The sequence below is a fragment of the Rhinolophus sinicus genome, chromosome 15 (assembly GCF_057876585.1).
Source record: "Rhinolophus sinicus isolate RSI-liver-muscle chromosome 15, RSI-T2T, whole genome shotgun sequence".
Lineage (NCBI taxonomy): Eukaryota > Metazoa > Chordata > Mammalia > Chiroptera > Rhinolophidae > Rhinolophus > Rhinolophus sinicus.
Genome location: NC_142515.1, coordinates 75,804,201 through 75,817,147, shown reverse-complemented (window position 1 = coordinate 75,817,147; position 12,947 = coordinate 75,804,201). Strand labels below are relative to the sequence as shown.

Here is a 12,947-nt window from a genome sequence, read left to right as displayed (position 1 = left end):
CGCCTAAGAGGGGGTCATGAGAATTAAATGAGGTGCAATCAGTGGGATGCATTTTGAATCTATAAAGGGCTTAGGGTACTGAGTATGCAGAGGTGCATAGAAAAGTTTATCAGTAATGCCCTTAATACAGGGCCTGGCCCATAGAGGGTATCTAGCTTATGGAGATTATTGCTGTTATTCTGTAAAGACCTTAACACACACACAGTAGGTGGGAACTATCAGTCAACAAAGCCTTTAGCATACTGCCTGACACACAGTAGGTGCTCCATATATACAGCTGCTATTTTAAATCTAAACATGGATTGGTACAGTGCTGGACATATAATTGGCACTCAGTGAATAGGAGCTATTAGTAGTTTGTCACAAAGTTAATCTGGTATCAGATGCACAGTAGGGGGCTATGATTGTTCTGCAAAGCCCTTAGCATAACACCTGGCATACAGTAAATGCTCAATAAGTGGTACTTTCTTTAAAGAGGTGAGCCTGGTGCCAGGCACTTAGTAGGTGCTCAGATGGGAGCCACTGTCAGTGTAAAAGGGCATAATGTGGTGCCGGTACACTGGTTTTGCTCACAACATAAGAGTCATTATCTTCAAAGCCCTTGGCACCATGTGTGCAAATAGTAGGTGCTCAATAAGAATTAACACTATTTTTATATAAGGCCCTTAGCATAGTGTCTGGTACACAGCAGGGGCTTAATATATGGGGATGACGACTACTACTGTTACCCAATGACAGTTCTTGACACACAGTAGGTACTTAAGAAGTGAGAACTATTAATGTTCTACAAGGCTCTTAGTATATAGTGCCTAACACATAGTAGGTGCTTAATATGTGAGGACAGTTTTTCAATTAAGCCCCTAGCACAGTGTCCAGCGCACAGTAGGTGCTTAGTATGTGGGGACTATGACTATTATCTGATCAAGTCCTTAGCACAATGCCTGGTACACAGTAGGTGCTGCATAAAAGGTAACTTTTTGTCTTTAGAGAACTATTATGATGCTCAGCCCATACATAGTTGGTGCTCAATAAATGAGGCTTGCTATTGAACTGTAATGGGCTTATTGTGGTGCCAGGGGCACAGTAGGGGCTTAGAACAGAACTCTGATCTATAAAGACCTTGACACACAGTAGGTGTCCAATAAACATGTACTTGTATTACCCTACACAGCCCTTGACATACTAACCGGCACACAGTAGGTGCTCAAGACATGGGCATTATTGCAAGTGGGCTGAGAATGTGGTCCTGATTGAAGTAAGCCATTGAGTGGCCTCTGGGGTCTCTGGTAGAACAGGTATTCGTTCAGTAAATAGATACTTTTACTATTAACTTATGAAGCTCTTAGCGCCATACCTAGCGCACAGTAGATGCCCAATAAATGAGGCTTTTACTGCTATTCCCCTAACATTGCTATTCCCCTGGCACACAGTAGGTGTTCAGTAAATAAATGTGCTTACTATTCTGTGAAGCTCTTAGCACCATGCCTAGCACACAGTAGATGCCCAACAAATGGGGCTTTTATTGCTGTTACCTACCATAGTTCTTGGCACACAGAGTTCAATAAACAGTTGACTATTACTCTTTGAAGCCCTTGGCATGGTGCTTGTCCCATAGTAGTTACCTAATAAGTGGGGCTTTTATTGCTTTTCCATTTGACATGGTGGCTGACACATAGTAGGTACCCAGTAAATGGGACTTTTATTGCTATGCTCCTGGCACACAGTAGGAATTCAGTACATTTACTATTATCCTATGAAGCTCTTAGTGCCATGCTTAGGATATAGTAGGTGCCCAATAAATGGGGCTTTTATTGCTGTTCCTCTGGCATAGTATCTGGCACACAGTAGGTGTTCAGTAAATTAGTGTGTTTAGTTATCCCATCCCTGGCACAGTGCCTCGCACACAGTAATTGTTCAATAAATAAGTATTTTACTATTACTCTCAAGCCCTTGGCACCATGTCTGGCACATAGTAGTTATCTAATAAATGGGGCTTTTTGTGGTTTTCCACTTGGCATGGTGGCTGGTGCATAGTGAGTGCCCTGTAATGGGGCTCTTACTGCTATTCCTCTGGTATAATGTCTAGCACACAGTAGATTTCAATAAGTACATTTACTATTATTCTGTCAAGCCCTTGGCATGGTGCATGGCACATAGTAGGGGTTCGATAAATAGATGCTTTTGCTGTTATTCTATGAAGCCCTTGGTACCATGCCTGACACATAGTAGGTACCCAGAAAATGGGGCTTTTATTGCTATTCCTCTCTTCACAATACCTGGCACATACATGTGTGCTCCAGAGGGACTGTGGCTGCCCTCTATCTAAGACCTACTGTGTGCTGGGTAGGCAGCCCCGTAATTACGAGAACAGTGTTCTTGGCCAGCCGTCCTGCTCCACCCCACCCGCCCATCTCGCCTTTGGTTGACACCCGCTTCTTTTGGGTTCGACTTCTTTTTGCTTTAGTCCTGTTTTGTTTGTTATCATCTTCTTTTTTATTTTCTCTTTCCCATCTTTTGTTTCCCCGCCCCCTCCCCGCCCATCCCACTCCCTCCCCCACCCCCACGTTCTCCCCCCCTCCAATAGAACCGTCTGCCCCCCCTCAAGATGTTAAGTGTGTCAGCACACGCTCCACGGCCATTTTGGTAAGTTGGCGCCCGCCGCCGCCGGAAACGCACAACGGGGCCCTGGTGAGCTATAGCGTCCGCTACCGACCGCTGGGCTCGGAGGACCCGCAACCCAAGGAGGTGAACGGCATCCCCCCGACCACCACTCAGATCCTGCTGGAGGCGCTGGACAAGTGGACGGAGTACCGCATCACGACTGTCGCTCACACAGAGGTGGGACCAGGGCCCGAGAGCTCGCCCGTGGTCATCCGCACCGACGAGGACGGTAAGCACCGCCCTGGCCCGGGGACCCCCCGCAGGCCCCAGCCCACCCTGCCTTGGAGCCTCCTGTCTGGAAAACGGGGCTGGCTGGTGGCCAAAAGGTAGAAGCCACTGTCATGAGAGGGAAACATGTGGCAAGCAGCCTCCCCAAGAGATGCTGGGCTCCTTGATCTTGGAATTCTCCATTCTAGACCTCTGGGCATCATTTGCTCCCTGAGCTTTGTGCCTGGAAAGTTGAGCTTGGCAGCCCTGTATTTTGGTCCAGTGGTGGAAACCATGGAAATGGAATGGAAGAAACAGCAAGTAGCTCTTGCAAAACATTTATGGTTCCTGACACCAGAAACCTAGCTTTTAGACTTATCTTGGGATAAGCCAGGATCTGTAACTCCTGGGTCTGAGCCATCCTACCTAAAATTAGGTAGACTGTGCTGTTAACGTTTAACCATCATCTGTGTGGGGAATGGAGACCAATTTGTACTATTGGTCAGTTTCTGGGGTGTTAATAGTCCTGTCCTAGCTGATTTGCAAGGTAGGAAGTTTTAAGCTGCAAAGTGAGATGGCTGCTCAGGTGGCTGAAGCCGAGGGCATGAGGCAAAATGAAGCGAGCAGCTTCCCCAATAACACCTGGTTTGCTTTCCGAGCCATTGGCCTGGAAGGTTGGCAGCTCCACATTATGTCCTAAGAATGGGGAAGAAATGAAGCCACTCCCTATGCCAGACCTTAGGATGGAGTGAAGGAAGAGGGCTCTTAGCAGGGAGCTGACTGCAGAAGTCCTCAATGCCAAGTGGGCTGGCTGCATACTGGGGTACATAGGTGCATGCAGCTGGACTTTCTGGATTCAGACCCCGGCTTTGACTCTTTCTAATCCTGTGATCACAGAATCAACTCTCTGGGCCTCAGTTTCCCCATCTGTGAATAAGAGCCCATACCTAGAAGGGATACTATTAGGATGGTGGCAGTGTGCATAAAGTTCTTCGAACAGGGCATGGGTGGCCCGCTCATGTCATGTGGCCCTGGAAGGTGGCCCATAGGCACTGGGGGATCTCAGTTGCCCATCTGTAAATGGGGCACACCATTAGGGCTCCTTCCCCGGGATGGGGGAGGCGTGAAGGAGGCATGCCCTCCCAGCTGGTGGTGTGCTCTGAAAGCGCCCAGTTAACCAGCAGCCACTCGGCACCCTGGCATCGGGCAGCTGCCCGGGTCAGGGCCGGGCACCCCAGTAACGGCCCCGCCCGGCCCTCCCCTCCACTCCCCCGCCAGTGCCCAGCGCGCCGCCGCGGAAGGTGGAGGCGGAGGCGCTCAACGCCACAGCTATCCGTGTGCTGTGGCGCTCACCAGCGCCCGGCCGGCAGCACGGCCAGATCCGCGGCTACCAGGTCCACTACGTGCGCATGGAGGGCGCTGAGGCCCGCGGGCCGCCGCGCATCAAGGACATCATGCTGGCCGATGCCCAGGTGGGCGGGGCTCCGGGGCAGGGCCTGGGTGGGTGGGACTCCAGGTGGGCAGGGCGGTGCCCAGAACCTGTGCTCTTCCTGCCCTCTCGCTGCTTCTCTCTCTCTGGCCACCCCGCTCACCACCTCCTCTCTCCCTTGCCGCCTCCTCCCACGCTCAGTGGGAGATGGACGACACGGCCGAATATGTAAGTAGTGCCCTCCGGCCATTGGGCCACTGGCGTGCTCTTCCCGCGGGCCGGGCCGTGCGATGCTGTGACCCCACTCCCTGCCCCCCTCTTGTCAAAGGGTCTCCTCCCCTGGGCCCCGGATGCACACCCTATTGCCTCTTGGAGCTAGTAGCCTCAGTTTTCACAGCAGGCAAATGGGCACAGCAGCCCCAGCAGGCACCTTTTGGGGACTCTGGAGGGGTGACCTGAACACAAGGGAGAGGCCTGGACCTGGCGGTCATTTATTATCCTTCCTACCTGGATGGGCCCTAGACTCTGCGGGGTTCATGGCTCCAGGTTTCACACCCCAACTTATTTACTTACCCGCCTGCCATCTTCACTGCCACACCTTTGCTCAAACTTACGGCAGCATAGAAGGCCTTTCCTATAGCATCCATCCACCCCTCCACCCCACAGGCTCCCCTGTTGGACCCAAACCAGAACTGGGTCACTTTCCAACCCAGCCTGATCTTTTTATCACTTGCGTCAGTCCTCCCTGACCTAGAAATTGCTCTCTGGCCAAAGCGTCCACTTCATTTTGGCCTTTGAGTGATGAGAGGGGTCAGTGGGCCTAGGATAGGAAAGGAGTCCTGCAGTACCACTGCTTTCACCCCTCCATGCTTTCTCAGGAGGCCCTAAACCAGAGTTGGGATTGCTGTGTGACTTAGGGCAGTTGCTGCCTCTCTGGGCTGTCTTTCTACCCTTAATATGGGGGCCATGGGCTCTTCTGAGAGCCCCACGTTTGATATCAAGTTCACACTGGCACCATCCCCTCCCATAGGCTCTGCCTCTTCCTGGAGAAGTTCCCATGTGGGCTCCAAGTCAGCCTCTCCCACCCACCAAAACCAGGGGTGGGGGGGACTGAATGTGAGGCTCAGGGGCAGGAGACCCTCTGTTTGTGCATCCCTGTCCCCCCCTCCTTGTGCGCCTGATCTGGGGACACCCCACATCTCCCAGGCATGCCGGACTGTTTGTGGGTGTGCATGTGCAGGGGTACGGGTACCTGTGTGGTGGTATACGTGGGAATGTGTGCAGGTCAGGGTGCTGTGGTCATTGAACAAGCTGTCGTTTATTGAGCACCTACTATAGGCTACATCCTGTACAAGGTGCTGTGGATGTGACAGTGACCAAGACAGCTCTGAGGTGGCCTCCCTAGTGTCACAGTCCAGTGTGGGAGAGGAACGTTAATGGAAAAAAGGCACAAATGCATGTCAAATTACAGCTGTGGTGGACACAGGGTGTAGACCGTGGGGTAAATGTCTAACAGTCAGCTCTCCAGATGGATGGGTGGGGGTGGTCCTGATCTGTAGCATTTTCCCATTTCCATGGTGTAAATACGCCCATCATGTCAGTTTCAAGGTACCAACTAGATATTCAGTAGCTCATCATTGTATAGTTCTCTATCACAATGTACAAGAGACAGAATAACCTCGAGAGCATAGATAGTGGTAAATGTACTGAGATAATTAGGAAAGGGGTTTTTGAGTATTTACTACCTTTGTTTTTAATATTATTTATCTGATTGTAAGTTCATATACCCTTGTAGTTTCCTTTTTAATAGCGGCTGTATTTAATAACTGGCTCGCAAAATTCCTGAAAATTTAACTATTGGCTCTCGCAAACTGGTATAGGGAATTACAGCACACCAGTGTAGTGGAGGCAGCGAGAATAGCCCGTGCAAAGGTCCTGGGGCAGGACCATGCCTGGTGTGTTGGGGGAACAGTGAGGAGGTCCTTGTAGCTGGAACAGAATGAATGAGGAGGGGAGAAGGGGAAGGGGATAGGGGCAGGTCCTACAGGGCCTTATGGGCTGTGGGAGGATTTGGACTTTTAACCCAAAGGAGGTGGGAGCCCTGGAAGGCTGTGGGCAGAGAAGGTGCAGGACCTGACTCAAATCTTCACAGGCGCCCTCTGGTGATTGTAGGGAGGACAGACTGTGGGGATGGGAGTGAGAACTAGATTACTGGGACAGAGGCAGCTGCCCTGGTCCAGGCAGCCGATAACGGAGTGTCAGGCTGCGTGTGCCCATCTCAGCATGGATGTGCTACCTGTCAGAGTCAGTGCATGAGCTTGGGTGCATGTCCCTGCCTAAGGACCAGGCCCTGCATCCACCTTGCTCGAGCTCAGCCCAGCCCAGGGAGGAGGGTGGACAGGGCTGTCTCAGCCATGGTTGCGTCGCTGACCCCACCCCTGCCTGCAGGAGATGGTCGTCACAGACCTGCAGCCTGACACCGCCTATTCCATCACCGTAGCCGCCTATACCATGAAAGGCGATGGCGCGCGCAGCAAACCCAAGGTGGTGGTGACCAAGGGAGCAGGTATGAGACCCCTGCCCCATAGCCCCTTTGCCCCCAGAGCTTCCCTGCAGAGTTCTTGAACCCATGTGGGTAGAGGATACACCGGGCAGGAGGAACGGCCAGTATAAACGGGTAGGGGCTGCTCAAGGGGGCGTTAGGGGCCCAGCAAGTTCCAACCCCATTTCCCCTTCCTCACTCACTTTCGCGGCCATTCAGTCCCAGACAGATACAGATAATGAACAGCTGATTCTAACCCCCTGTTCTCTGTCCCCCGCCCCCCAACCTGGACTTCATCCAGCTGTTCCCTCTGCCTTGATACCCTTCTCTGGGTTAGTTGTCTCCTCCTCGTGTGTTAGGTCTTTGCTTTGTTTCTACTTTCTCAGAGAAGCCTTCTTCATCCCATCCCATCCCACAGTCTCGGTTTGGTGCCCCCTCTGGGACCCCCCAGTACCCTATCCTTCCCCCATCATGGCTCTGATCACCCCAGGTGGGTTGTCATTTCAGGGTGGCGTGCCCATCTTCCCAGCTGCACCATGAAGCCTCCTGTCCTGGCAGCCCTGCCTCAGTTTGCCCTTCTGGCCCTTCCCATCAGTCCCATGGTTCTATTTTATCCCCAGCCACAACTGAGCCGAGTGAGGAGAGACAGCCATGAAAATGTAAGGGGCGGATGCTCCTTCCAGGCAGAGAGCACAGCCTGGGCAAGGCTCAGTGAGGGGAACAAGCGTAGTGTGTTACAGGAACCATAGAAAGACCCCACTTCTGACACCCAGTCCTTCCTCCGGAACCTTCCATGCCATGCCTGTGACCACGTAGTCTGACATTCAGTCTGGACACAGCCCCTCTCTACACTGCTGCCAGTTCTTCCCAGATGCTGTTCCCTTCTCCTGTCTAGTCTAGGCCCATGTCACCTCTTCCAAGGAGCCTCTTGTGATCTCTCCCTCCCCCCCAGGAATGTTGCATCCAGAGCCACGTTTGCTAAGCTGAACCCTGTGTATGCACTGTGACTGCTCATACCGCAGTCCCTTAAAGGTCCTGATAAGCCCTGTAGTGGAGAAGCCTGGTTTCTTTTGTTCAGTCCAGCTTTCCCTTTTCTTTACCTGACCCCAATACTTCTTTTGGCACATTCGTTACTACTCAGACTGTAAGAACCACAAGGCACGAGCAGGATTTGGGAAACTTCTATGTCCCATAGGTATTAATCAGGTGCCAGCAAGGATCAAATAAACAAGGCAAGAAATGTATAACTTATTAACTAAAGGAGGAGGTGAATAGATGAAGCCTGCTGTGATGTCTGTCGATATTTCCCTTTACTGGTTCTCTGAGTCCCCGGCCTCTTTGCGGTTCCTTATATCACCCAGCACATTACTGCCTCAAAGCTTTTGCACTGGCTGTTCCCTCTGCCTGAAGACTGTTCCCCCCAGACCTTCCTGCTACCCCCCTCCTTTGCCTCCTTCAAGTTTTTGATTCTCAATGATTCCTCCCTGAGACACACTTTTAAAACCTGCAACCCCACCCTGTGCTCCCAAACTGGTGAGTGGCCGCTGACACCAGCCCCATGTCCCCACAGTGCTGGGCCGCCCCACCCTGTCGGTGCAGCAGACCCCTGAGGGCAGCCTGCTGGCACGCTGGGAGCCCCCAGCCAGCACCGCCGAGGACCAGGTGCTGGGCTACCGCCTGCAGTTCGGCCGCGAGGACTCGTCACCCCTGGCCACACTGGAGTTCCCGCCCACCGAGGACCACTACACTGCATCAGGCGTGCACAAGGGGGCCACATATGTGTTCCGACTGGCGGCCCGGAGCCGAGGTGGCCTGGGCGAGGAGGCGACAGAGGTTCTGAGCATCCCAGAGGACACACCCCGAGGCCATCCGCAGATCCTTGAGGCAGCCGGCAATGCCTCGGCTGGCACTGTCCTGCTGCGCTGGCTGCCACCGGTGCCTGCCGAGCGCAATGGGGCCATTGTCAAGTACACAGTGGCTGTCCGGGAGGCCGGTACCCTGGGCCCTGCCCGAGAGACTGAGCTGCCAGCGGCAGCCGAGCCAGGTGCCGAGAACGTGCTCACGCTGCAGGGCCTCAAGCCCGACACGGCCTATGACCTCCAAGTGCGGGCCCACACGCGCCGGGGCCCTGGCCCCTACAGCCCCCCCGTCCGCTACCGGACGTTCCTGCGGGACCAAGGTAGGCGCGCGGTGACCCCCGCACCAGAGCCGGATTGGGCCTTGCGCCCATCCCCACCCCAGCCCCCTCCCTCTCCCCTGCCCAGGTAAGTGGTCACTTTTCTGCTTCCTCATGGACGCTCGAGGCAAGTCCGGACCCCGAGGCTCTGGCGTTGGCAAAGGTGGGACATGCCTCGGTGGCACCGCCGTCCCCCACCCCTCCTCCTCTGCCTTCTCTCTGCAGCCGCGCCGTCTCCCCAGCAGGGACTTGGGACAGGGCCAGGCAGGGCCGGGCCAGGGCCAGGCAGGAAGGCCATAGGCACAATGGACAACAGGGAGTGCCTGGGCCGCCCCATCCCACCCCACGTGCCCGCCCCACCCACCCCTGGCACTCACTGGGCTTCTCTTCTCTCTCCTGCTCGGCCGCTGCCTGGCACAGTCTCGCCCAAGAACTTCAAGGTGAAGATGATCATGAAGACGTCTGTGCTGCTCAGCTGGGAGTTCCCCGACAGCTACAACTCGCCCACGCCCTACAAGGTGTGGCCACATGGCTGGCAGGGGCGGGGGTTGGGGCTCGGTCTGGAGTCAAGGCGGTATGGTGTTGGGGTTCAGCTGCACTCAGCTGAATGGCTTTCACTGGGGGTGGAGGCTCAGTTTGGGATTAGGGCTCAGTCAGGATTGGGACTCAGAGCTGGGGCTCCTCTTGGGGTGAGGGCTCAACTGGGACTGAGGATCCATTGGGCTGGGGCTCGTTCTTCAGTTAGAACTCAAGAGTTGGGGCTCAGTCTGGGGTCATGGCTCATGCTGGGATTAGGGCTCAAGGTGGTGATTCAGCTGGGACCGGGGCTTAGTCTAGGATTAGGGCTCAGTAAAGATTGGGGCTCAGCTGGGATTGAGGCTCTGGTGTCTGGGCTGAGTTTTAGGGTTAGTGGTCAGTTAGGATTGGGACTCAGTCAGAGTTGGGGCTCAGCTGGGGTCAGGGCTCAGCAGGGTCAGGGCTGGTCTTGGACTGAGGCTTAGTCAGGATGGGGGGGCTCAGCCCAGAGACCCACTGAGCCGGCCCTGGCCTGCAGATCCAGTACAACGGGCTCACACTGGACGTGGATGGCCGCACCACCAAAAAGCTCATCACGCACCTCAAGCCTAACACCTTCTACAACTTCGTGCTGACCAACCGTGGCAGCAGCCTGGGTGGCCTCCAGCAGACGGTCACCGCCTGGACCGCCTTCAACCTGCTCAGCGGCAAGCCCAGCGTGGCCCCCAAGCCCGACACCGATGGCTTCATCATGGTGTATCTACCCGATGGCCAGAGCCCCGTGCCTGTCCAGTATGCTTGACACCCCACCCCCAGGACGTCTCAAACCCCATTAGCCAGCTATGTGACTGGGGCCAGCCACTTGAACTTTTTGTGCCTCAGTTTCCTTACCTATCTGTAAAATGGGGATTTCATCAGTACTATGTCATGTTGTTGCCCTGAAGAGCCAATACTTCTCATGGGCATCATCGCTACATGTGGCCTTATTCTGCTCCTCCCACATTTCATTGTATGACATCCCTGTGTGTCTAGCCTTCTACTGGTTTGGGGTTCCCGTACTGGTGGGGAGACAACTAAACAGACTCTCAGCCCCTTGGTGTGGCAGTAAGAGGTACCAGGGCTGAGAGTCCTGTGGGGAGAGGACTCTGCTTGGGAGGCAGAGAAGAATTAAGGGCTACAGAAATGTGTGGGTTTGGAAGTGGGGGCTTTGAAGGACGTGTAGGAGTTCAAGAACTATAATCGCATGGGGTAGAATTTCAAGGCAGAAGGCACAGCATAATCAAAGGCTGGAAGTTTAAACATGGCTGGAGCAATAGGGTAATAGACCCATTATATAAGCAGAAGGGAAGATTGGGGGGGGGCGCTCCCTACAGCATTTTTTGGTCATGCATATAGACAGCCCCCTCTAACACTTCATCTCCTGACAGGAACTACTTCATTGTGATGGTTCCACTGCGCAAGTCTCGTGGCGGCCAGTTCCTGACCCCACTGGGCAGCCCAGAGGACATGGACTTGGAGGAGGTGAGGGCTGGGGCCCGATGTGCAAGGGCCAGACGTGTCCCAACTATTGTGAGCCCAGTTGCTCCCAGCCAGGCTCTGAGCAGCCCACACCTCTGTTTCCACAGCTCATCCAGGACATCTCCCGGCTGCAAAGGCGCAGCCTGCGGCACTCACGCCAACTCGAGGTGCCCCGGCCCTACATTGCTGCTCGCTTTGCCATGTTGCCATCCACCTTCCAGCCCGGCGACCAGCAACAGTACGGTGGCTTTGACAACAGAGGCCTGGAGCCAGGCCACCGATATGTTCTCTTTGTGCTTGCTGTGCTGCAGAAGAGTGAGCCCGTAAGTCCCAAATGGTGTCTTTCCCACATCCAGCCACACCCTCGGAATGAGGCAGGCCCCAAAGTGGCCTCAGCCCCCGTAGCCCTGACCTCAGAGCCAGACACAGAGCCTCTCAGTTCCCTGGACAGAGGGAAGGACTTGAAGTTGGGGGAATCCCAAGAGGAAGGTGTTCTGGAGGAAGGAACTTTGGAACTGGGGCTTTGACGGATGCATAGGAGTTCAACGTAGACAAGACACCCCCAGGATTTGCATGTGCAGAGGTCTAGAGGTGCAAGAGGAACAGAAAGAATTTCAGAGTGGTTAAAGCAGAGGGGAGAAGGCAGATTGGCAAGTGCCAGGCCATGCAGGTTACCACCGGGGTCAGGGTTCTTGGGAGCCATAGGAGGGTTTAGAGTAGGGGAGGGACAGAGATTTGTGTTGGAGGAAGACCCATCTGGCCACTTGTAGGAGGAGGGGCACTGATGGAGCCCCCCCCCCCACTGTCCCGTTTCTGCAGACATTTGCAGCCAGCCCCTTCTCAGACCCCTTCCAGCTGGATAACCCAGACCCCCAGCCCATCGTGGACGGCGAGGAGGGGCTTATCTGGGTGATTGGGCCCGTGCTGGCTGTGGTGTTCATCATCTGCATCGTTATTGCCATCTTGCTCTACAAGAAGTAAGTCCTCTGCATTCCCCCACTCGACAGAAGAAAGGGCCTCCTGGGAACGGAGGGGCTCCGGAAAGGTCTAGGAAAGGGTCATCTCAGAAGATTGTCGTGGAAGCTCTCTGTGGTATAGCTAGGGAAACAGGCTCAGAGGTTAAGCCACTTGATGAAAGTCACATGGCCTGGGAAATGGCAGGGCTGGGGTTCAAACCAGGCCCGGGATTTGACTCCTCTTAAGCCCCACACTCCGCTCAGCAAGGTCTGGGGTGGAGGCTGCCTTTGTCCAGTTGAATGAAGATAGTCATTGTAGTGGCCACTTGCCACTTACATGTCCCAGCTTAGAAAGGGAAGGTGGTAGACCCAGCAGGGAGGATTAGCCCTATTTTCTGGACAAGACCAAGGTTCAGAGAGGTTAAGAAAGGCCCCCACCATCACAGGACAGGCCCTTTATGGCCAGCACACGCTCACCTATCTTCTTTTGCCTCCTTCTCACCTGTGTCTGCATTTGGGAGCAGCAAACCTGACAGGTAAGAACTGGTCCTGCCCCCTGCAGGCCTGAGGGAATGGGGTGGCACTGAGCCCATGGGGTGTAGGGATGTCTGGCTGCTCCCGCAGGTTGCACACATGTCTGTGCATGGACCCTTTCCCACCGGCTGAGTCACACGTTTATGGCACCTGATTGTGTTCACACACGTGCCTGTACATCTTTGGGTACACGCTGGCACTCACTGACTCTTCCTCTTCCTCCCATGAAGTAAACGCAAGGACTCAGAGCCCCGCACCAAATGCCTACTGAACAACGCCGACCTCGCCCCCCACCACCCCAAGGATCCCGTGGAAATGAGACGCATTAACTTCCAGACACCAGGTATGTGCTCATCCTGGCGATGGGAAAGAGGAAGCTGCCCCCTGGTGTACCCTCACCTACCCCAC

General features: G+C 54.5%; 1 protein-coding gene across 14 annotated transcripts in view; it reads left to right on the top strand.

The window, feature by feature from the left end:
- Positions 1–12,947, top strand: part of PTPRS (protein tyrosine phosphatase receptor type S) — a 100,522-nt gene that overhangs the window by 75,078 nt on the left and 12,497 nt on the right. For 6 of the 14 annotated variants that reach the window (XM_088792302.1, XM_074337636.2, XM_074337639.2 and 3 more), the window contains 12 exons: positions 2,585–2,890; positions 4,147–4,340; positions 4,499–4,525; positions 6,746–6,863; positions 8,410–9,018; positions 9,436–9,533; positions 10,070–10,323; positions 10,959–11,052; positions 11,157–11,372; positions 11,869–12,026; positions 12,452–12,541; positions 12,770–12,882. In XM_088792302.1, the coding sequence (XP_088648428.1) occupies positions 2,585–2,890; positions 4,147–4,340; positions 4,499–4,525; positions 6,746–6,863; positions 8,410–9,018; positions 9,436–9,533; positions 10,070–10,323; positions 10,959–11,052; positions 11,157–11,372; positions 11,869–12,026; positions 12,452–12,541; positions 12,770–12,882 (2,277 nt within the window). The remainder of the gene's footprint in view (positions 1–2,584; positions 2,891–4,146; positions 4,341–4,498; positions 4,526–6,745; positions 6,864–8,409; positions 9,019–9,435; positions 9,534–10,069; positions 10,324–10,958; positions 11,053–11,156; positions 11,373–11,868; positions 12,027–12,451; positions 12,542–12,769; positions 12,883–12,947) is intronic. The other 8 variants (XM_088792303.1, XM_074337638.2, XM_088792304.1 and 5 more) reach the window with 2 other exon arrangements.